General features: G+C 37.8%; 1 protein-coding gene across 6 annotated transcripts in view; it reads right to left on the bottom strand.

Annotated features, from left to right (window-relative positions):
• Nucleotides 1-24,493, bottom strand: part of LOC108245011 (neural cell adhesion molecule 2) — a 444,548-nt gene that overhangs the window by 55,467 nt on the left and 364,588 nt on the right. For all 6 annotated transcript variants that reach the window (XM_037973957.1, XM_037973954.1, XM_037973956.1 and 3 more), the window contains 2 exons: nt 17,650-17,767; nt 8,771-8,940 (listed from right to left, as the gene is read on the bottom strand). In XM_037973957.1, the coding sequence (XP_037829885.1) occupies nt 8,771-8,940; nt 17,650-17,767 (288 nt within the window). The remainder of the gene's footprint in view (nt 1-8,770; nt 8,941-17,649; nt 17,768-24,493) is intronic.

Raw genomic sequence — 24,493 nt, 5'->3', positions numbered from 1 at the left:
ACTGACAATATAGGCCAACATCATTTATACAGTGCAGTCAAACTCTACAGGCTTGATATAGTAGTGAGGCATGGCCTCGTCTTATTTTTAAAAAATAAAATAAAAAAACAGAAAACTGACTTTGTTAAAGTTTTAAGGCACAAACCCCCTGTTCCATCTTTTTTATTTTGAATAAATATAGATTTTTGTCTGGAAAGATGCCTCTCCAATACCGTGTGATTTGCTTTTGATGCAGACTGAGCACTAAGAGCAGATAAGTGTCGAAAAGCGTGCCACTGAGGCCTGGTCCCGCCTCGCTTCCACCTGATAAGACGTTCTAAGCAAGCCCTGACACCCGATGCATGTCAAGGGCACAGAGCAGCCAACATGAATCATGGATTACTCCCCCCCCCCCTCCCCTCCCCTCCACAGATACACACACTCTGCATGTAAGTCTTTAACAGGCGGCTTGCAAAGCAGGGCAGCATAAAATCCAAAAAGGAAAAAGGGGAGTGAATGGAAAAATGGTGACAAGGCTTTTAACACCGCCTCCAGGGGGGGAATTTGGGACTGTTTGGCAATTTCACACAGCCTCAGCCTCAAGGTGGAGGAGCCGTCTTGAGGGATTTGGAGAGCTTGTCAAAACATGGGGTCACACAAACACACCAGCCCACACATATTACTTTACCCAGCAGCACCTTCAGCAAACAGATCAATGTTCTAAGAATAGGAACTATTTAGGCTCTAAATACCAAATCATGGTGCTTAAACAATAGTAAACCTGATCTCAACTTCCGCTTGTGGATTTTGTAGATTAATTTATTGATTTTTTTTTTCCCCAAATCAGCAGCATCTAATGTAGAAACATGAATAACGGTAAAGAAAGACACATCTGTGTCATCTCTCTGACATGTCCAAGTCGAACTGAAGCAAAAGCAGGAAGTAAGAGAGCAAAGACTTTAGAAGAATTTTGCATTTGGAATTAACGTCAATTTTCAACTAATTAAGTGAGAAATACTGCACTCAAATCAAAACATTGGCCATTTACAGTTTATTACAAGTACAAGTTCAAAGCAAAGTCATGGTTAAAGCAGAAAAGGAGAGAAAAAGGCATCTTAGCTGGAAACATCCTAAACTGATGGAGGAGTGGTTCCTCTCCTCAGTCAAAAACAGGAGAGAATGCAGACATTTTATTTGTGATTTTGACTGAACAATATCTTATTTTGAGAAGCAATAAGGTAGTTTTAACAAAGGTGGACTGAGGTGATTAGCAAACAGCTGTCAGACAAAATTTAGAATAAAATATTGAGCTCATCACACATTCTGGTCTCAGTATGACATTTGCAGGATTTTTTATTAATTTCTGTCAGCTAGGGCTGTCAAAATCAAACAAACAAAAAAATTCATATAATAACACTAACATTTGATATTTAATTAAACACTCAGCTGTGTTATTATCCATGTCTGCGCTTTGCTTTTCTTTAAACTATTGAATTAAACAAGCATGCTCTCCTATAACCAGACAGACAAGGTTCTACAGTCTCATAACTTTTTTTTCTTGTTGTATCAAAATTAGTATTAAATATTCTCTTCAGTGCTGAATCAAAAGTATAGTATTGTGCCAAAAGTTGTTTTTTTTTTGTTCCTCTTTGTTTCATGTCCTGAGATAAATTTTCCAGGCTTTGATCCTTTAAGAAAACTAGCATATTTTGAAGGAATGCATTAACGCCCGCTCTCTTGATGCCAAAGTTTAAAACAAAATTCTTATGTGATCTGTTAGCCCTTAAAGTATGTGATGGAGATGACTCTCAGCTACTACCACACCAAGTTTTTCTGCAAAATAGCTGTAAAAATGATTAAGTTATAGCCAGCTTTGTTTTTGCTAAGGTCACTTAGCCTTGACAGACAAACGTCCTGTTTTTGGAAAGAAAAAAATAAAAATAAAATATCAGCACAACAAACCACTTTAAACCTTTTTATGTTGTGAAAAATAACAGCTGAAGAGAAAATTAAGATAACCAATTACCAGACTCACTATAAATCTTCCCAATGAAGCCAAATTATTTTGGGATGTGAAGAGCACTCTGTGAGATTGTCCACATTTATTAGATCTTCTAAAAGACCTTATTTTAAATGTTCAGAACTCTTAAAATCACATATATGGAGACAAATGTATGCTTAAAACTATCCTAAACGCACCCAAGAATAAAACTGTACTGAGTGTGGGCTGAACGAGCTCTTCATCATCACCGTATCTGCCCTTCATCAGACAAATATTAAATGAAAAATGTCTCATTCATCAAGCACGGTGCAAAAAAAAAAAAATCACTCTGCTGGGAATGTTATTAATAATGCATTATCTCAAATATTTCAACTCAAAATGAGAAAGAGCTCAGGATGATAACAGATTAAAATCCAGAATTAATTTGACCTTCCAGGTTTGGGTTACTTTTACTTTTACAGAATTAAAAGTTCATTTTTAATTTGGCATGTATATTGGAATGAGCTTCTTTTGAGTTCGGCATAATTAAAAGCGGTGATAGTGCACAGACTTTGTTAATCACTATAATTACACTTTATTATATCGAATAATGGCTGGATATTATGAGATTATACTTGTGTTGCTTTAGCGACTTTGTAAACCACAATTTATGTGTAAAATTAAAGGACTAGGAATGCTTGAAGGCATGCATAACGCCCGCCACCTTTTATGCCAGAGTTTTATACCAAGAAGTTATAAAGGTATAGCCATTTTGGGGAATCCTTGTAGGTGATGTTATGCAGAATCTTATATGATATTGTGAAATGTGACTGTGCTCAGAAAATGTCATTGGGATGATTCTCAGCTACTACCATTGCGAATATTGAGGTCAGTGTTTGTATAATTGGCTGAGTTTCAGCTATTTTGGTGTTCGATATGGCAGCCACTTTCTGAAAGTTTTATTAAAATCCGTCCCTTGGTTCATGAGATATTTTGTTAACGGACAGACAACTGCACACACGGTGGTACATATTGTCTTCATTGTTTACAGCAAACCAAAAAGGACTGTTCGAAATGGTTGCGAACACAGTTAAACCAGAAAAAGACCCCATTTGCAGGTAACGTGTTCTCATCCTGTCTAGTGGAATATTTGACATTACATAAAGCTCTTATCCCTCCCACTGACAGGTACCAAGAAGCAAAACATGCTGCTTATAGGGCTAATGTGTGCATTTGTTGTTTTAGCTGCGCAGATCAACAAAGCAAATGTCAGCTCGGATTCCCGTCCCGCCATCCCTGACGCGCCTCCTAAAAGGTTTTAACAGAAAGCTCCATCATCGAACCTGTTCTGTTACATCACGTAACACCGGTCGATGTGTTTCAGTTTGTTTCAGGAGTTATTTATGTGTTGATGTGATTGTCATTCACTGTTTTGTTCAGTTCGGCCGATTTATCTCCTAAAGCAGAGAGGGTGGCGGATCATCTGTTTCCATTCGTCTTAAAACAGGAGAAAGAACAATGTCACCATGTGTGAAGCAGATCTTTTATTTTACTCACCGCTGACAAGGTATAAAGCGACAGAAAACTTTAAAGATTTTGTCTGGAGAGAAACAGATACCTCTTCCGCTCCTGGGATAAATTTCTCCCCGTATAAAAATACTGATTGTTGTGAGAAAAAAAAAAGAAAAGAAAAAGAATTGCCCTTTCATGAAAACCTGACATTTACTGCTGATGCATCGGCCAGCTGAAAAAGTCTGATGAAATCAATCTGTGTTGCTGACTGTTGTCACAATTGTACAGAGACAAAAAAAAAAAAAAAACGGTACTGTGTAAAGTTCTGGACAAGTGTAAAAAGAATTCTTCGACAAACAAACTTTAATTTTGTTCAGAGAATTCTACGTAAATTAATTCATGGTTTGGATTCAAAACAGCATGAGCTGAAGATTGATCTGAATGAGACTGCTCTCTGATTGGATGACATAAGGAACTATAAAACTCCGTGGAAATATTTTTGAAGGGGCCTGCCACTTGGTGCATTTAGCCATGGCGGCCATCTTGAATCAGAAAAACTCCATGAACTCAATGAATCCAGTGATTTAATTTGCGCCTGAAGACCCTGCAAAGACCATCTATCCTCTGATTGGTCTGTCACGTCGTAACGAGGTCATCACCCAGTGTGAAAGGGGTCTAAGCATGATGTGTCCTATCTGCCCGACTCACTTTTCTTGGCCAGCTACAGTCTTTTCTGTCCTCAACGATGCTTCTTTCTTTGTGATTATTTAGAAGAGCTGGAACAGCACATGTTGAATCCCCGACCTGCTATTAAATCTTCGCCTGGGAGAGATAATTCTGCTGTCGTATAATAACCTTGTGCTCATTCTCACCGCTGTGTTGGACCTGTGATATAAAGCTGTCCTCTACAACATCACCCTGGTAGCAGAGTTCGTTTGTTCCTGCAGTCGTAAGCCTCCTACCCAGCTATTTCTGATTCAGCTAATGATTGTGTTTCAGCCTCCGTGTGAAAAGGATAATCATTAGCACCTGTCTGATATAAGTGGGCCAACATACACCTGCCTATAAGCCTACAAAATCCCTGCCTTTATTCAAGTGTAGCTATACAAAATGATGCAGTTTTGAAGGCATAGGGTGTTAACATCAAATATTGATTTTGTTTTTCCTGTTAGTTCACTTTGCATTTTGTGAGGTGATAAAAAAATGAACCAAGAAACTTTATCTTTGTGAAGGCATCACGATGCTGTACAGTAACGCTAACAAGCCTGGGAAAAACAGGCAGAAGTCTGCAGAGCATCTGATATAAGAATCCTTTGTTCTGACTCTCACAAGTGGGCTCTGGCAAATCTTATATTTTAATAACAAAAGGTCCTTGAGATGCTTTCCTAGCTTGACCACTGGTTCTTAATTGAATCCAGTGGACATAATTAGAGCGAGATGCACCTGCCTGTAGAAAGTTGGAGAGCTTAAGGCGACGGTCAGAGTGAAAACCAAACTATGGAGAAGAGGCAAATGTCCACAAATCTGCAAAAAACAGATTTTGTGAAAGATATGCAAGCGTATTTGAAGCATTTTAAACGCACAAAAGACAGAAGCCTCTATTATTTTTAAATGGAAATAAAGGGATGAAATCAACAACAAGCCTCCTAGAGTTGCCTGATTATCTAGACTGAGTAAAAACAGAGAAAGGGTTTTTGGTTGTGGTCCAGAGATGTTTGTGGAAGAACTTTACAGCGAGAGAACAATCAGTGCAGCTCCACAACAATCAGATGTTTATGGTGAGGTGCTCTAACAGAAGACATTCTTTTCTATAAAGCACAAAACCATGATCTGTGCTACAATTACTAGCATGATCTGTGTTCAAACAATCCACAGCATCAACACAGAATCCCTCATTTAGGAACCACCGTCCATGAGTTTGCTGCAGGAGAAAGACTGTCTGTGCTATCATAGGTACATCCCTGAACAGAAAAAAAAGAAACAACTATGAGCAGGATGGCTTGAGTCCTTAATTTTTCTTGCTGCTTTTCCCTCTGCAGTAGGTTGTCTTATAGCTGAGGTAGGAGTGAACCAAAAAAGAGCCCTCATTGGTATTTTACAACCACTCTGCAAAGTTTCCAAACCAAACCAATGGGCATCCAGTTTGGATGCTTTATGTTTCTGGCATTTAGTGTATAATTCTTTGTCAGTTTCTTGCTATGTGTGGTCCAGATCATTCAAACCTTGCACATACTACCAATATATGCCACATGAAACTGAAGACCATACAGCCGTGGAAACAAATAACTTGCTCCTGGTTACAGTTAGAACTACTGTGCTGCTGTATTTAAATACATAAATTAATGCTAAAATGATCCCCAATGCTAATAGTAACATCATACTGCTAACATCCTGTATGCCATCTTTTCAGACTAACAGTTGCTCGTTATAACCAAAGACAATGCAGCTGATGGGAATGTGATCAGGTTTAAAAGAAAAGCAGTTTTAGACAAATAAAAACACTCATCAAAAACCTCATTTTGGTCATTTTGATGGATGACACGACAGTGTCTTGGTCGGAAACTGATGAGCATTTTGCTTAGTATGACGCAGTGCAAGAGGTGAGCTGGTCTTTGTTAATACTTAGTCCTTAACTATACTTTTTATAGCAGCTTCTCATGTAGCTGCTGGTATGCAGCGCCAGAGTTACCAACTGTAGGCTTCGGCCGTTTCATATCACCTACATCTACAAGACCCTCAAGACATTGGTAGTCACGACCCGCTCCACACTGCATCGGAACGGGTCGGGTTTAGAGGATCATGTATATGAGTCATGCCTCATAAAGGACGATGATTGGTGAAAAGAAGGATCCTCCATTTGTCTTTTTTAAAGCACTCTAGAGTTGGCCTCGTTTCAGCAAACTCCTCCATGTGAAAACACACCAAGAGAAGCGAGACTTGAGTTTATTAAGACATTCTGCTGAAAATAGTAATGAAGCTATATTTGTTAAGGTGAAGCATTTCCCAGAGGAACCCCAGTTAACACCTGTTAACTTTATGTTTAATGAAGAACTTTGGTGGGGAAAAAACAAAATTGTTGCCAACAAAACAGATATAAACCAGCGTACTAATCATCATCATCAGTGAGTCAAAAAGGACTTTATTTTGACACAATATAATAGTTGTACACCATAATTTATGAAATATAAAATGATTTTTAAGTTATTATGTGCAGCACTAACTTTAACAAAAAGACTGTACTTACTTTCATTCAAACATGAGGTTCAAGAATGATTTTAACAAATAAATGACTTACAGGCAGATGCTACAAACACTAAATGCTCTGCTGAACTAAAACACTAATATAGTTTTGCAAAAATTGGTATGAACAATCAGGAAGTTTTAGATATTTTAATACTGAATTGTTAAAATTGTAATAATCAACCAAACAATAAGACTTTTTAGGTGAAAAATGAGGTTACATCATAAAGTATGGAGTGTATATGGAGAAAAAATAAATGCAATTTGAAGAAAATATATATTTTATAGGGCTTCATTGCACGCCGCTTCACTAAATAAAGTTTAATTGTTTACAGAAGTATGCCTTTCACATGACAGTTAATAGTTTACAATTTGCGATTTTTGTGTTATATTACATTTTGTCACAAATGGCAGGTGGTAGGTAGGAGGAGAAGACTGGCACCTTCTCCCTCTGACTTTTAGCACGGGCATGAAACAGCTCATATTAGCTGTAGAAAAAAAAAAAAAAGAATTACAGAGCTGTGAAAGTCATTTTAATGTGAGATCTGTCAGCATGGACCAAAGCGGCCGAGCAACTCTTCAACCATCCCTGGAGCCACGCTGTCAGCGTGTCTGACCCAGAGGTGTGGTAGATATTCCTTCACAACCACTCAGGGCCCAAATGCAAAACAAGTAGGAAAAAAAAAAAGAAATAATCCCTGAAGACTGACAGGTTTCTGATATTTACAGCTCAAGTGCTGCTTTAGAAGGTGTCCAACAGGACAACAAATGCCCAAGGATTGACACAGAATGACGATTTTTTTCCCCCTTTGGAAAACTTCAGCTGAACACTGGGGGCTCACAGGAGTTTTAATCTGTCTAAAAGATAAAAGAGAGCACCCACATCTGCACAGAACTGGTCTAATTTACAATAAATATCCTGTTTTTATTCCACCTTTGCTGTCAGGGGTAATAAAACTAACTTATAACTGCATGGAAAAGGAGAGCTCTTCCCTGGCCCATAACGTCTTCATTTAAATGTGCATTTTGAAGAACAAGCGCTTCCCACCTCTTGAAGGGACGCTGATGACTGCAGCAAAGTTCGCCTTCTATATATTTTCATGAGAGGAATATCAGACGGATCTGCGAGGAAACAGCCAGCAGGTTTATGAAAATATAAATTGAAATTTTTTATGAGAGGTGCAGCCAAAGAAATATGAAGCCGTAAATGAAATCTTTCTATTCAGGATAAATATATAACAGAGATGCAGCTGTTATTGGTGTGAGCTGAGGGCTATATTTGAACGCCGATGCTTCGGAAAAACTGTTTTTGTAGAAAATAGGAATTGTGAATGTCCTCCCAATAAAGTTTATAGATCAACATAAAACTCTGTCCAGTGTAATGGACAACGCCAATAAATGGGGAAGATCTGAAGGTGGACAAGATAATGGAAAATGAATGACCTTTTAAATTTTTAAGGTTGTTCTGATATGACAAAAAGAAAAAATAATATTTTCCTAAAACTTGCAAATAGTTAAGTTTTTGACAGATTTTTGAGGTATCTTTCCTTTTGGCTTCCAAATAAATGTTGTTTTTTTTAAATAAAATGCAGACATGGCTCAATAATATAAATAATTTAAATTCTATATAAAATGAGAAACAATACAAGGTAAACAAATCAACAAAACAGTGCATTTTTATTTTAAATCAATGCCAGAAACACCTTAAAAAATAGATGGAACAGGGGGATGTTTGTTACGTCGCTCCATCTTTTAGGCCTCCATGGCTTTAGATTGGAAATTAAAATGTTTTGGGGGGTTAATGAAGACGTTAGGGGCCTCTTTACCTCTCCCAAGGTGGTGATGTTTTCTGTACTGTCTGTTTGTTTGTTTGTTTGTCTGTGCACAGGATTACTCAAAAAGTTATGAACAGATGAAATTGTTTTTTGGCAAATTGCAGCCAAGGCAGGAAGCTCCTGTACTTGATATCCTCAAAGTTATAAAGACGATGCAACGCCTTACACGGGTAAAAAATTGTTAATCATGAGGCCTCGCTTCGATAAAAGTTAACATCCTTACCAAACACTTTGAGGAAGAGCTCTCTTTCCTGGGAGCCCGCCTTGTTGGTGGCCTTGCAGGAGTAACTGCCTCCGTCGACCTGCCGGATGTTGCGGATCGTCAACATGCTGCGCCCGCCTTCCAGCTTGTTGAAAATGTACTTCTCTGATGGCTCCAGCTGCTGCCCTTTCCTGCAAAAACAGAGAGCAGAGTCAGGTGACGGATACGAGCGAGAGGAGAGAAGAATCCCAGCAGCTCGAAAGCCAAATAAGCCCATGAACATCTTTGAACGTTGAATAAGGATCGTCTATCCTTTAGAGGCACGCATGATGCTCAACGTCTTTATTGTCAGAGTTTTAAGATCAATTAATGTTGAGAAATAATGAAGCTGTAGTTGTATTGGTCAAATTTAACTTTCAAAGTAATTTTATGTACCTTATGGGATATTGTACACAAACACAGAGTATGCGATGTGAGTGACTTTCAGCTACTACCACATCAAATGTTAGCTCAGTATCTGTAGTTATAGCATTTTTTTGTGTTTCCTAAAGCCAATTGGCTGTGTTGGCCATAATGAATTTGTTTGGATTCAAAGGTTAATAGGTTGTAGATCTACATCCAATCATTATTTTCTGAAAATTTCATTAGAACAGGCAGAAAATGTTGACATTAAATAGTAAATGGTAAAATTTTACCCAAAGATTTTGTGCAATCTGTTAAAACTCAGAATGTGTTTGAAGATCGGTTTCAGTTACTAGCACACCAAAATCTAGGGCCGAAGCTGTAAGAAGTGATCAGATAACAGCTGTTTTCATGTTTCTTAAGGTCACTTAGGTGTGGCAGCCATCTTGAATAGGGTTAACTTTGAAAAGTAATAAATTAGACATACATCCAATGATTACTTCCTGAAAGTATCAATAAAATTAATCCAGTGGTTTAGGAGTTACTTTGCTAACAGACACACACACAGACAAGTTTATATGCTCGCCTTTGCATTTCGGATATGGGTGATAAATATTATAATCTCAAACTGTACACACAACAAACCATTTCACATTCTCAGTCAGAGCCGAGCGCAGCACTTACAGAATGCGTGCTGACTTCACATCTTTTCATATTGGACTCTGTGGGGGAAATTAATCAGGGTTAAAAGCAGCCTCTAAACTGATCCATGTCTAGATCTAAGCTTCAGAGCAGGAGCATAATGGTGAGAAGCTGGTTTCAGCCTCCCCCGCTTGTTTATTTGCAGCTGCTTAACCAGCCGTGTAATCCATAAGGTTCAGGAGACGGCTTACTTTGGGGGGGAAATTTGACGTTTTCCCCATAGTTACACAGATTTAGACAAGCTCATGGGGGCTTTTTATACCACCTGTGTGCAAGCTGAAAGAAACTAATTAACCCAGGTACTAAGGAAGTAACAGTACTCAACACTCCAAAAGACTGACGGATGTTTTGCACACAAATAAAACAGATTTATTTCTATTATTGACAAAATATGTTCGAAAACAAACATTACACTCTTTCAAACAAACCGTTTTTCTTCTGCGGTGGTTTTATTATCTGGTTCAGCCCTAATCAAATGTTCAGCGTGCTGCTCTTAAAGGTGGAATACATAAAGTAGCACCTTACTGTGCACAAAGCGGTGGTTAAGGCGGAGTATTCAGGAGCTAAACTGTGACATCTTTTATCTGGAGTTTCAGGAAAGAGAGACTCCTAAATTTAATTGAACCAACTGGAAAAAAAAAATCTATTTATAATCTTGCTCCCCTGCAGGTAGCATTTTTGAAACTCTTTGCTAACATCTTAGCTTTCATAGCTGATTAAATATGACAATCAGTGAATTGTCTTTATAAAATACATAATGTGTTTCTGTATGTATTACTAACCCCATCACATTTAAGTGTATTTGTCTTGTGTTTCTGTGGCACATGGAAACAAGTAGCTGTAAGGACATAATGTATCTGACTCTGTAGCATCATCTCCAGCTGCACCGGGCTGCTACAGATCTGTTGGTCATGTCAAAACATTCTGTAGCATAAATGTACCGACTCATCACATATAACTCACATTCATGTCCTAATAAAGAAAGTTAGGTAGCAGTGGCCCAACAATATAACACTCTGTCTATAGTGGCACTTTTGCCACTTCTGGTTTCATTGAGCTCATCACAGCTGTGCGTTCCCAAAATGCACATAACAGGAATGCATCATAAATGTTACATGTTATAAACAGGTCATATACATCCCTATGGTTTGACTAAAAAAAAAAAAAATGCCAACACACATGGTAAAATAAAAAAAAACTGATAGTGTAAGGATTATCTTCAATAAGACACATAAAATTACAGCAAATACTTAAATGTATGTTAAAATAAAGTGACTAAGTTTAGGGTAATTAAACTGAAACTTTCAAGAGCCTAAAGGCCAACCATTTGTGTGCCAATAAAAGCCTCTGCATTTTATTTTGAAATGATGTTTTTTGTTGACATTATTGAAAGGATGGACCATTCCAGTTCATTAAGGCTCCAAGTTTTCAAAAAGTGGGTTGCTGGGCAGAAAAATAAAATGGTAAAACACAAGAAAATAGGAAGAGAAACCAAACAGTTCCACTCTCTCTAACAACATAACTTTTGGAGTTGTAATGCTGGAGTTGTTACAGAAATTAGTTTGTGGCCAAACAGAGTTGCTGACACACTGCAACTTAATAAATGAGACTACTACTTAAAACAATTTAAGAATGATTAAAAAATGGAGTCATTTTTTACAACCATTACAATAATTATACATTGTCACATAAAACTACATCCATAATTTTATTTTAATGCTACTAACAACAGTATAACCAGACACAAGTTTGTTTAACTCAGACCAAACTTTTGAAGAAATCATTGATTTTTTTCTATCCTCTTTCTCAAATAACTCCTCTGTGTTGACAGTTTGCCCCTCATGTTGCATTTGAACTTTTCCTGACCAGACACACTCCGAGCCGCAGCTTTGATATAGATTTTGCCTTCGCTGGAAGAATCAATTTAATTCATTTAGGCCCTCAGTCTGTTGTTTGCTGAATAAAAGTGAATTTATCAAAGTTTAAAGTGTAATCATCTAACAAATTCTAATGACAAGCCCTAATGAGCCGAGAAGGCCTGAAAGGTTCATTATGTTCTGGGAAAACTTTTGCCAAAACATAGCTACTGTTGACATTTACAGAGCATTAATGATTATTAAAAAGGGAAATCATTACTTGTATGAAAACTCATTTTTATTTCCATTTGCTAATTCAGTACAGATAATGCCCTCCAGTCTACATGCAGCAGACAAACTCATTGCTGAAAATACACTATTATCAAAAGTATTTACTTGCATCCCTTCACACATTTATAGACTTGAGTGACATCCCATTCTTAATCCATAAAGGTTTAATCTGATGTTGGCTCACTCTCTGCAGCTATAGCAGCTTCAACTCTTCTGGGAAGGCTTTCCACAGGTTTAGGAGTGTTTATGGGAGTTTTTGACCATTCTTCCAGAAGCTCATCTGTGAGGTCAGACACTGATGTTGGACAGAAGGCCTGGCTCTCAGTCTCTGCTCTAATTCATCCCAAAGGTGTTCTGTCAGGTTGATGTCAGGACTCTGTGCAGATCGGTCAAGTTCTTCCACACCAAACTCACTTATCCATGTCTTTGTGGACCTTGCTTTGTGCACTGGCAGCCATGTTTGAACAGGAAGGGGCCCTCCCCAAACTATTCCCACAAAGCAGGGAGCATGAAATTGTCCAAAATGTCTTGGTATGCTGAAGCATTAAGAGTTTTTTTTACTGGAGCACAACTCCTGAAAAACAACTCCACACCATGATCCCCCCCTTCACCAAACTTTACACTTGGCTCAATGCAGTCAGACAAGAACCATTCTCCTGACAGCAGCCAAACCCAGACTCGTCCATTGGATTGTCAGACAGAGAAGCGTGATTTGTCCCTCCAGAGGACACGTCTTCAACACTCTAGAGTCCACTTTACTCCACAGCATCTGACTCTTTGCTCTTGGTGATGGAAGGCTTGGATGCAGCTCCTGCCATGGAAACCCATTCCATGAAACTCTACTCTCTGTTCCTGAGCTGATCTGAAGGCCTCATGAAGTCTGGAGGTCTGTAGCTGTTGACTCTGCAGAACGTTGGTGCTCCTCGGCATCCTCTGAGCCCACTCTGTGGTTTTACGTTGCGTACCACTTTGTGGCCAAGTTGTTGTCATTCCCAATTGCTTCCACTTTCTTCACACTAACAGTTGACTGTGGAATATTTATTAGCGAGGAAATTTCACGACTGGCCTTCCTGCACAGGTGACATTCTATCTAGGTACCACGCTGTAATTCACTGAGCTCCTGAGAGTGACCCATTCTTTCACAAATGTTTGTAAAAGCAGTCTGCATGCCTTTATTTTATACACCTGTGGGACTGGAACACCTGAATTCAATGATTTAGGTGAATACTTCTGGCAATAGCATATATTAACAGACAGATGGTTGTAACAGTCTCTGGTTTCATTCAGTGTATAAGAATCTTATTATTTCAGGGTTCTAAGATTCTGAGACAAAAACACAAACAGAAACAGTAATACTCAGCAGTGCGACTCAGCCTCAGTGTGGTGCAGGAAAAGTAAGGAGGATAATTGAAAGTCGACGGAGGAAACACCAAAGCCAAGTAATAATAACTCCACGAGCCAAAGAGGAAATGAAGAGACGCCTCATCTTTAGACGGTCTAGCAGCTCTGAATGTCATTATACTGACTGACTGCTGACAGGTAGTCCATTACCAAAGATGCACGGTGGATGAGGTAAAACCTAGCACTGACAGGAAATGCAGCCGAGGCTGGAATGTGCCGAGGGGAGTGAGATCAAAAGAAAAAAACAAATTGGATTGTGATATGTTGTTTGTATCAAAGCCGATTTTATAGTTGTGATGCCCACAATTTGATTCTGTGGTATCTGAGTGACATGTGAGACTTATTGACCTGGGAAATGAAGGAGAACACCGTTTCAGCGTTTGAGAGTCAACGGATACTGTACAGCTGAAAAAATGCTTGGTAGTCTGTACTTTCCAATTTATATTACCTAAATTAAACTACACCAAAACATCATGGCATATTTTATTGAAGACTGATAATATTCATAATAGGATCCTATTAAAGCTTACACCTAGACTTCATCACTAAAGTTATGTTAAAGTCTTGTGATCTGACTGAAACCAACAGTTATGACCCGAAGGATGTCACTGAGTTGTGTAACTATTTTGATCTAGTTGATTCGGTGCTGAACTATATTAATATGTGTTAATATGTATGCATGTTAATAGAAGTTGCTGCTACAAACACACATTTCATAAAGAAAACAAGGATAATCTGATGAAACTAAATAACATTGTCCAAAAGTCCCATAAACAATAATAACACAATTCCAAGATAGGAAATTTTGTTCAATAATGCAACGTTTCAAGTTGATCCATTTGGTTAAAAACATTTAGAGAAACAAAAAGCTCAAAATAAAGTGAAATACTTGTTTTGACTTGGATCCATCTTTGAATTCATCTTTGAAGTTCTATAACCCAGTAACATGTTTTATTTGTGTAGAGTATGAACTTTAACACTTTATAAAATCCCAATTGTGTAGTTTTTGACATTTAACTACCTATGCTAGGTCCCAACATCCAACAGACTCGTCCATTTAACACACAACTTTTTTGGTCACATCAACAGTGTGCACCAATGACATTATCACCTAAGAAGAGTGAACGTAATTACATGGAAACAGCTTGAGATATTTGAAACATCACTAAGTAACAGACTGATGGATCTAGATTTAATCCCCAAACTGCATAGGTTCCAGTTCCTCTACCAATGCAGTCTCATGCAGATGGACGTCTATGAATTATTACAAATTGAAAAACTTCCCACCAATTGTATCCAGTTCTTTTTAGTTTTGGAACGCAACATTTCCTACTCTTTGTCGTGAGTGGACAATAATTGGCTAAACTCCAAGAATTCTGGGATACAGCAAAAGGCTTATCCTAGTGACCAACACTGTGAGCCAGATAAAAATGTGCTCAGAAGACTCAGAAATTGAAGGACCTCTTCTTAAAGGTCAAACTACCTTTAAATAGGTTTGTAGGCAGTTGTTAAATAAAAAGTGAGGACTAAAATCGGCTGTAAACTGAAGCAACAAATTGCAACTTGCAGTCTGACACTATATCCTGCAAGAAGAGATGATTAAGAACAAGAGATTTCTTACCTCCAGAGCCTGTTTTGACCTTCTTAGAGTACCTTTTCTCAGCCCGATTCTCAAACTGTTAACTCTTAAGCATTTCTAGTATCAGTGTTTGACATTTTCCATTTAAATCTGTGTACATGATGCAGAATCAAGATGTCTTTTGCTACACAGAAGCAGGCTTCTTAATAAAATGGCCTTTAAAAAAAATACCATGTTAATTTTGTAACAGTTCTCTATTATTCCACATAATAGTAGAATGAGGTAGTTAAAGCCATCACATGGATAATCGTAATATTAAAGTAACAAAGAATCAGAACATCAACCCTCCCCTATTATTACAGTGAAATTATCTGCATAATGTAAGCAACGCTGTCAAATTATTAAAATAACATGTTCCTGTTTTGCTTCGCAGCTAAAAGGACATTGTAAGACTCCCAGGGGTAAATACTTCATGTCTTTTGTAGAGGCTGAAACTAGAGAGAGACATGAATGAGACGTACAAAGTCAGGATGTATCCAGCTGTGGTGAGCTTCCTGATCTGTTTGTAACTCAGAGGTGCATGTGTTCTGTTTTTTTTTCTTTTTTGAATCCTCTTTCAAACTGATGCAAAGTGACTTTAACCATCATAATGAGACAGTACTGCCTAAAATACTGGACCGATGAACCCGTCATACTTTGACTGACTACATACTAGACATCAGGATTACAACTTCTACCATCTCTTTGTGGATGTTTTTTTTTTGTACAGTTTCATGTCAAAAGAGCCTGCTGAGTAGCAGATAATAGGTAAATATGTTAATAAACTATTAATTCATCACTCAAAGAAAAAAACACGTTTGTTATTTTTTGCTTCTTTAGAAATACTGAACTGCTAAGACAGCACTGACAATAAAAAACAAATTTCCCAAGAAACATAATAAAATATTTGTATTTGTATTGTATACATTGTACTGTTTATATCAAACTGTATCGTAATGTGTCGTATTGAAATGCACCGTTTTGTATCATACAACTTATTTTATTGTTTTTTATTGCATCTTATCTTGTTGTATTGTTTGGTATTGTGTTAAATTGAATCATATTGTTTAGGTTTTGTATCATCTCGTATTGTTTCATATGAGATTGTACCATATTGTATTGTATAGGTCTGAATTGTATAATTTTGTGTTTTATTGTATCATCAAGACAATATCATATTAGAGTGTCTTTATTCCTTTATATTATATTTTAAAGAATCACATGGTATTTTTTTTTATCACATGGTATTAAAATAAATTGTATCCTATTAGACAAGATTGCATCGCATTGTATCAAACACCTGATAACTTTTTTTTTTGTAGATCATATTTATATTGTGGAAGAAAGTAAAAAGAAAAAGCCTTGATGGGATGCAATCTATTAAAAAAAAGACAATATTGTTACTTTAATAAAAACTGCTGCCTACTTTTTATTCAATTCTTTCCCTTTCCAACAAATCAAAATTTTCTGCAGTCTGCTTTCCCAAAACAAACAAAAAAAACATTGATTTTTGACTGTTTTCCTTGAGTTCTTCCCGAGAGCCGTTTCCTCTCAGTTCAGCACAGCGTAGAAAAAAACGTTGAGGTAGGAACAGCATCAGAACTGTAACTGAATTTTCCATCTTTGCTGTTAGCAGTGATGTATATTGTTGTGTCTACGTTTCATTACAACGTACAAAGCAGAAAGAAAGGAAGTGAAAAGCATTATAGGGAAACAATATGACCTTCAATAAAATCCAAATAAAGTACTATCAACAGATACTCAGGTGCAAAGACCTTGTCATGATTGCCTGCTAAGTGGGTGTAAGCTAATTACTTGATGTTGAGCAGGAAAAAGGATAGCAGGGTGTCAAATACTCTTCAGGTGCCCGTTTTCACTCTGTTGCTGTGTGCCAGTTGATCTTTTTTTTGTGCAGCTGCCGAGGGCGATGTGTGAGGGCGGATTACAAATTCCTCAGCTGAAACTGTTAAACAATACCTCCATTATCTGCAGCCGGAACACGCATACATGCTAAACACACCTGCATTAATTTTGCGTGACGACAAATTTATGTTCCGCTAATTTTAATGATGATGTACACAAACTAGACAACAGCACGTTGTTTTTCAATTTATAATAAATTCATCGAGGTTTATGAACTTTTGTTCCAAACTACACATGCTGCTTTTAATTCTACAGCTTGGACTCCTTAGCTAATTGCGTGGTTCTAACTTAAAAACAGCTTGGGAGAAGTAATTTTACCTATGATCAAAACCGGAAATTAAAATGGTTTTCCCAGTTTGGTGGAGAACTTCCAGAAAACCCTTATTTCAACCAATACTAATGGGATATTGGCGCCCCAATGGAAGCCAGACTTTATCGCCCAGCATCAGTGCTGAATCCCAGTAATGCTCTTGTGGCTGAATGGAAGCAAATCCCTTCAACCAGGCTTCAAAATCTTATGGGAAGCTTTCCCAGAAGAGTGCAAACCGCTATTATAGCAGATTACCGCTGGTGGTTTTGGAATGGACTTGTGCATGGGTTTCACTTCGGGGTGTCTACTTGTATTAATTCCCTATTTCAAGTATTCATGACTTTCTTTTCAAAAGTCTGTCAGCGACAAACGGCGAGTTTCAGAATGTGAAAGTTACCTGTGCCATGTGACCATGGGATCAGGAGATCCAGAAGTAATGCAGGTGAAGGTGACAGATTCCTGGTAGTCGGCTGTGGCGTTGAAGGACGGCTGGAACACTGACAACACTGGAGGAACTGCAAACAGAAATGGGACAGAGAATCACTTATGCTGCCATTTGTGCTCCAGGGGGAATCAGACGAATCTGGACTAAAAGCTTCTCTGAAAAGTTGGTTTGTTTTTATGAAGCTAGATACTGCAGGGTTAAAACTTTAGGAATGCATATACATCATAAGGGGCTATAGGGACTAAACTGGCCTGTTGGCATTTTCCTGCTTCTGTTGGTAATACCCACGGGGATGTTAAAATGACATTTTGACCCAGCTCTAGTGAAAACACAGCGGTTGAACACAGTGATGTGAAACAATTATGTTATTGTCTGTTCCCTGAAACGCTCGGCTAAATCCATACAAACAATGGCAAGACAGAAAATGTGTTTCAACATCAAAAACAACTGTAACGTTTGTGGAAAACAACATTTTTCTGTCTGTCTAAATCCAAGTGCTTAAGCTCCAGCAGTTGAGCATATTGTCAGGCTAATTTCTGCAGTGTCAACAGAAGTGTCCCACTGCTGTGGTTTTCAAGGTTAGTAGTCTGAAGAATAAACAAATAAAAAACTGTGAAAACAGAGAAATTTGAATTGTGTTCTAGTTGTAGCAGATAAAGCAACACGTCTCCTTCATTATTTATTTTACTTTGAAAAACGAATGTTCACACCGAATCCACAATTATTAAGATCAATGCAGCTGTGAAATACAGCAGTAATGGAAATTAGTACTGATTGTTCTTTGAAGAAAAAGCGAGTTTTGTATTTCTCAGAGGTTATCAGAAAAGCCACACTTCAATATTTGCCAAGAGCTATTCATTCACTGAGTAAAAGTTTAAAAAGATAAAAAGTTTATTTTCTTTTTAAATGATTTCATGACAAATAGGCGTTCTAAAAAAAGACTGAATTAAATGTTTAGCTTTAAGTGTTATGAACAGGTAGATTTATCATCCAACTGTAAATCAATAAAGAAGAAAATTAAGGTCAGCATTAAAAATAAAAATGCAACAGGACTGAAAACGCAGCTTTGAGGAAACACACATATGAACTGAGCTGCAGTAATTGTCTCTAAATGTAAGACATGAACTCTTAAGTGCTGGTAAAATAAAAAAATGTATTTTTTGTTTGGAATGCTGCTCCAGTTTATACTGTAGCTTTCCTATTAGCAAAGAACTATTTTTGGTGAGTACAGTTCTCAAAAAGACAATGGTCCTTTTGCTTTGACCATTTTCCAGAAACTGAAGTTCAATTTTCAGTGTAAACCTCAACCTCAAAATCCAACAAATGAATTTGCGATAGTATCAACCCATATCTTTACCTCTACTTTGCTGGACCGTGCCATTCTGAATGGTCTTATAATAACTTCAGTTTTTTTTAATCGTGAAATATGACTTCCTTACCTCACCAAAGTTTGGAAGCCATTGTAATAGTTTCACTTAAAACTATCAAATTTCTGTGTAGTTTAAAATATAAGGTTTTAATCATAAATGGTTCGAATAAAAATAATGCATTGGAACTGACAAGAAAAATGACAAAAAAGACTATTTAAATATATTTGACATAACATATCTGAACCTTTAAATAGAGGTTTTTCTGAAGCATGCTCCAAAGGAATGATTATAAGCTATGCTAGCACAAATACCAAAATTATTTACTGTTTTGTCACAATAAACATTGTAACATGTAGTTTAATGTGTTCACATGTAAGTTCTGTAATATTGTTGATCTAAAATAATGTATGCTGATATCTGTTGTAAGCTAGGAAACTAGTTACGCAGCACATGCAGACATTCTGACGTCACATTTGTTCACGTATAAGAAAATGTTGACAATAGTTAGCATATTGGCTTTATAAAGACGAGTCTTTGTCACTTTATATCAGGGCCAAAACGTAGTGTAAGGGTAACACTAGGAAATTAGATTTATGTTACCAAGAAAAGAATTACTCAATCATTTGTCTTTTAGTCCAATACTTGTTTAATTTTCTTGAGCAATGCACAACTTGTGTAAAACTATTTGTAAATTACTGTAAAATTTAGTATAACTAATCCAGTGTGCACCTGCTATAAATACAGCAGGTCTTGCGAATCTTTTCCAAACAGCAGTATTGTTAAGGAGCAGGGGTCCTGATGACTTTATCAAGAGTACACAGTGAGAAGTGTCAGCAGCATGGTGTCCCTGTCACCTAATCAACTGCAGGCTGTCATTTTATCAGTCAACAGAAGGAGAGCAAATCGAGAGCAGCCGCACACTCGTCTTTATTTCCTGTCACACTGACGAGGCAGAGACAGCTTCATGGCACAAGGATGTTTATGAAGCATCTCAACCCATTTCTCAAGCCTGTATTTACGCCGCGCCTCTGCTCCCATTACAGCTGCTCTGCTGCCATCCTGTCAAATCTCAAGAAGTGATTAAGCATGTTTGGAGCAGCTTATTGCTGCTCTGGAATGTTTACTCGTCCAGTTTGCTTCTGATGGGAAGGAGACAATGGTAATTCTCCAAAATGGGTGAGATTTAAATGCCTGGAACACCCAAGTCACAGTCTGAACATGTGACCAAGCAACAGTCCATGAATGACATGGTTAATGATGCTGTTAATGGCCATAGCTTTTTTATTTACATTTTATTTTACATCAAGTTGACGCAAGTCTCAAATTTGTATTTACAAGTAATAGTTAGCTTATTATTTTAAAAACTGGGCACATTTTAGTTGATATAGAAATAAATTTATTTGGCTTATCGAGTCGATGGGCCCATGTTTGAAAAGCCTGCATTTAGACCAACTTTGGTGTAAAACTGGGGGACCTGTGGTTAGAATCAGGCAAGAAAACTCAATTGATGACGAAGTTATTATAACTGTTTTAAAGAAGAATAGAAAGTCATGGATTGACGTGAAATTATGGCATTTCATTACCCAACATGTTCATCTCAAAGAGACACTAATAGGGTTTTTCCAACAAAGTGGTTCCAGTGGTTGACCAGGGTTGGTGCTATAGCCAGCTGTATTAAAACAAACAAACAAACAAAGAACTGGTTTGCGTTCTTTACAGACAGAAAACCAATATGGAGTCACATTACGTCACTCAAAATCTCTCTGAAATTCTGAAAATTTTGGAACATTACAACAAACAGTAGGAAGAGCTTTGTTCTGTCTTGAATTAAACAAATGAATTAAAGCAAAGTGTTGGTGCCAATTTAAAAGTGTTTTTTCCAAGGCTGGAGCAGGTGGTTCTGGTGGCTGAAACAGAAATAACTGGTACTATGCAGTTAATGATCCTGACTTAGACCTGAAAATGGACTGGTGGAATCCACGACCCACGTGACCAGATAGGAAGGACATCAGCATTTTGGGCTGAGAAAAGTCTAAGTTTTTATCTTACTGGGTTGCGACTTGAGAGGAACTTTCCCCAAATGTTTGCGAGCAGTCCTAAACTCACGAGTCGCAGGGCCTCACTCTTGTGTTGCTTCAAATCATTGAAATGTTCAAAATAATTGCAGGCGTCTGGAACCTTCTCGGGATTAGGTTCTGTGAGTGAGAAAGTGGAGGAAATGTGACAACTTTGGTAGAGTATGGGAACCCATAAAACTAAATTGTGAGGGGAGACAAAAAAGAAGAATAAATTACAATCAAACTGAAACACAGTTAAACACTTTGTGTCTAAATTGCGACACATTTTCAAATCATTCACAGGACTGTTGTACCAATTTATTGGCACTTGAGTACATAGTCAGACATGTTGTATCAATTCATTGTGATTCCAAGTAAAACATTTGCAAATTCTCTTGCAATTCTGTGTCATCAACGAGCCACCAACAGTTGTTGCCCAGTGAAATACTTTCCTAAGGAGCTTATCTCTCAAAGGTTTATAAAAACAGAAAATGCCTTTGGAGATCAGCTTGCTCCCTTGTCACTTTTTGCCCTGATTTTAGGTAAATAACCTAACTTTTATTATAAATATTTACATGTTTAGATAAGTTTTAGGTCAGATAAAGCACAAGCTAACTGGGCAGATTTGCCCTCAATTGATTTAATCTTCATCCTGTCCACATCTTTCTTCCGTTGAACTTCGTAGTCACCCCTCCTTGTTTTTGTTCCAAGAAGGGAAGAGGATCTCAGACAACAGGAACAGAATGTGCCACATTTGTCAACCAGTCCACCAGCTCCACCTACTGTATTTGCATAATGAGATGTGATTACAGAGTGAGCAGAATCAGGATAATACAAAGGCTTATTAATGCGGCATGGCAGTGTGAAAGCCTGTGATCGGATGTTATTATCAAAATAATGCCTCTACCATACTATTACAACACATTAGGGAAAGTGAGGTTTTAGCTCAAAGAAAATGTAATTATATTTTACTACTTCTACCCTTCTAATGTCACAAGACCTTCCAAAACTAACTTGTAACTTTAGTTTATGCAAACACTGGTTTACTGGTAAAGAAATTGCACAGATTTAAACAAACATTACAAAATCCTTCAGATTTTCATCTCTGATGAATATCTGCTTTGATAAATTAAGACTATTTAAACCACTTAAGCCTATGTCTCGCAGGGCTGCAACTGCTGGTGACTGGTTGGAGACACAACATTGCAATGAAACACTCAAATTATCACTTGGAATCTCGCTGAATTGATATGACACATTTGTGTTTGTACGTGACTGTGAATATATTGTGACAGTCATGCAAAAGTCCTGCAAATAATGTGCAAATTTGGTTTAATTTAGTCACCAAACGTTTTAATCAAGTCTCAGTTTGACTCCAGTCTATGCTCTTTATTTGTTTTCAGTAACAATTCGGTTTGATAGGTCAGCAAACATCCCAAAAGTGTCTCACATTTCGGACACTTTTAAACTCATGGAAACTAAATTGAAAAATGTTCGAGTCAAGTCCAGACGATGACTATGGCTGACAGTTTGGATGGGCAACAAATCTGACGCTTGGAGGTTTTACATACTTGGTGTAATGAGCATCTTTGTGGACGCTGTAACAGTCGTAAGTGTGTGCTGTCTTTTTAAGACGGCCTAAGTTAATGTTTGGTGATGTCACAAGTGTGCGGCACTGTCCTCTGTAGAGAGTTGAGGGAGAAGCGTGCTTGCATGTGCATGGATTGAGGTGGACTTCACATTTTTATCTCCCTAACTCAAAGTGTTGTTACGGGTTGAAGGAACACTGCTCGCTTCAGGTATGATAAGACAGCAGTCGTTCAACCGGGCCTTGTAAGGTTGGTGAAGAGTGTATTTCATTAAAGGATAAGCTCTGTGGACTTCTCAGTACCGGTGTGGTCGTGAGTTTTTGACTGTTTTGAATATTTCTGCCGCCTCCTCTCAATCACTAAATACAACCCACTTTACAACATCTAACCAACGCTGGGGTATTTTCCTGAAAAGATCAACTAAGTATGTATTAGTAGGAAAATAAACTTTTCACTTTACAGCTATATTCAACTTTCTAATCTAAGTGCCAAGATCAAAATTGTATTTCTTACTGTGTTCAAAACCAACACACAGTAGGAAACAGACCAGAAGAAGCAGACTAATGTGCAGACCCACACATCAAGGGGAAGGAAGCTTTGCAGGGATGAAAATGGCCTAAGCAATGATCAAACACCACGAGTCCTTTCCAATACGTCTGACTCTGCGAGTAAGAGGAGCAAGCATCTGCCTGACATGATAACTGCTGATTTCACTGCCAGCGGATCTCCATTCTCCTGTGTCCTTCTCCCGTGCAACACACGCCCACATCGGCAAGCCTTGTTGAAACAGCCCCATTAATGAGACTCACTGCCAGGCTGAGGGACTTCAAAAGAGCAAATCGGCAACAGGATTTAAGCATCCAAAAAGAATCTGGCAAGCTTTAGGAGTTCTTCATATTTTAGTCATGGCCGTAAAACTTCAGAAGCTTGGTGGAGAAACAGCAAGGTTTAAAGTCATTCTCACAAATTTGAACAGAAACTGTAATATTTCTAAAGGTGCAAACTCCTGGTTTGATTTAGGAGGAGCCATTATAAGAAGCTACTAGCTGCCAATAAAGCGAAGGTGAGGCTGGTTTAGAAGTTGTGAAATGTTCTGGTAAAAGTCATGACCACATGCTGAAAACTCAGTAAGACAGTGTTTTGAAACAGAACATTTGATGCGTTGCTTATTAAAGATTTGTTTTACCTTCCGCTCAGCATTTATGTTTATTAATGTCACAGAGAAGAGTATTTAAATTCCCCTTCTAATCACCCGTCAAGGAGAAATATTTTAAGAAATTTTTGAAGGACACGACCGATTGTTTCCAGTGACAGCTGAAGAAAAGAAAATTGTGGGTTTGATGAGAAAGTGAGTGAGTGAACCAACAATTAAGTTTAAGTGTCGAGGAAAGATACCGGAAGATTCAAAAGCGGTTTCTATACCGAAGTGCGAAAATAGAGATGTTTGATTAAAAACATTTGACTTGAGAGAAAAACAGAAAATGAAAACTTTGGACAACAAGACTCTCAGGCAGAGGCTGGTCCACCCTAAGGACAAAACACCCAAACCCAAACTGAGCGGAGTTGTGTATGCAGTTCAATGCAGCGAAGAATGTTCAGACCTTTATATTGGAGAGACCAAACAACCTCTCCACAGACGCATGGCTCAACACAGGAGAGCCACCTCTTCGGGACAGGACTCAGCTGTCCACCTACACCTCAAGGATAAGGGACACTCCTTTGAGGACCAAAATGTTCATATTTTGGACCGAGAAGACAGATGGTTCGAGAGGGGGGTAAA

Source organism: Kryptolebias marmoratus, linkage group LG23 (genome assembly GCF_001649575.2).
Source record: "Kryptolebias marmoratus isolate JLee-2015 linkage group LG23, ASM164957v2, whole genome shotgun sequence".
In the NCBI taxonomy this organism is placed as follows: Eukaryota; Metazoa; Chordata; class Actinopteri; order Cyprinodontiformes; family Rivulidae; genus Kryptolebias; species Kryptolebias marmoratus.
The sequence above is the reverse complement of the archived record's forward strand: the minus strand, read 5'-3'. Positions and strand labels throughout refer to the sequence as shown.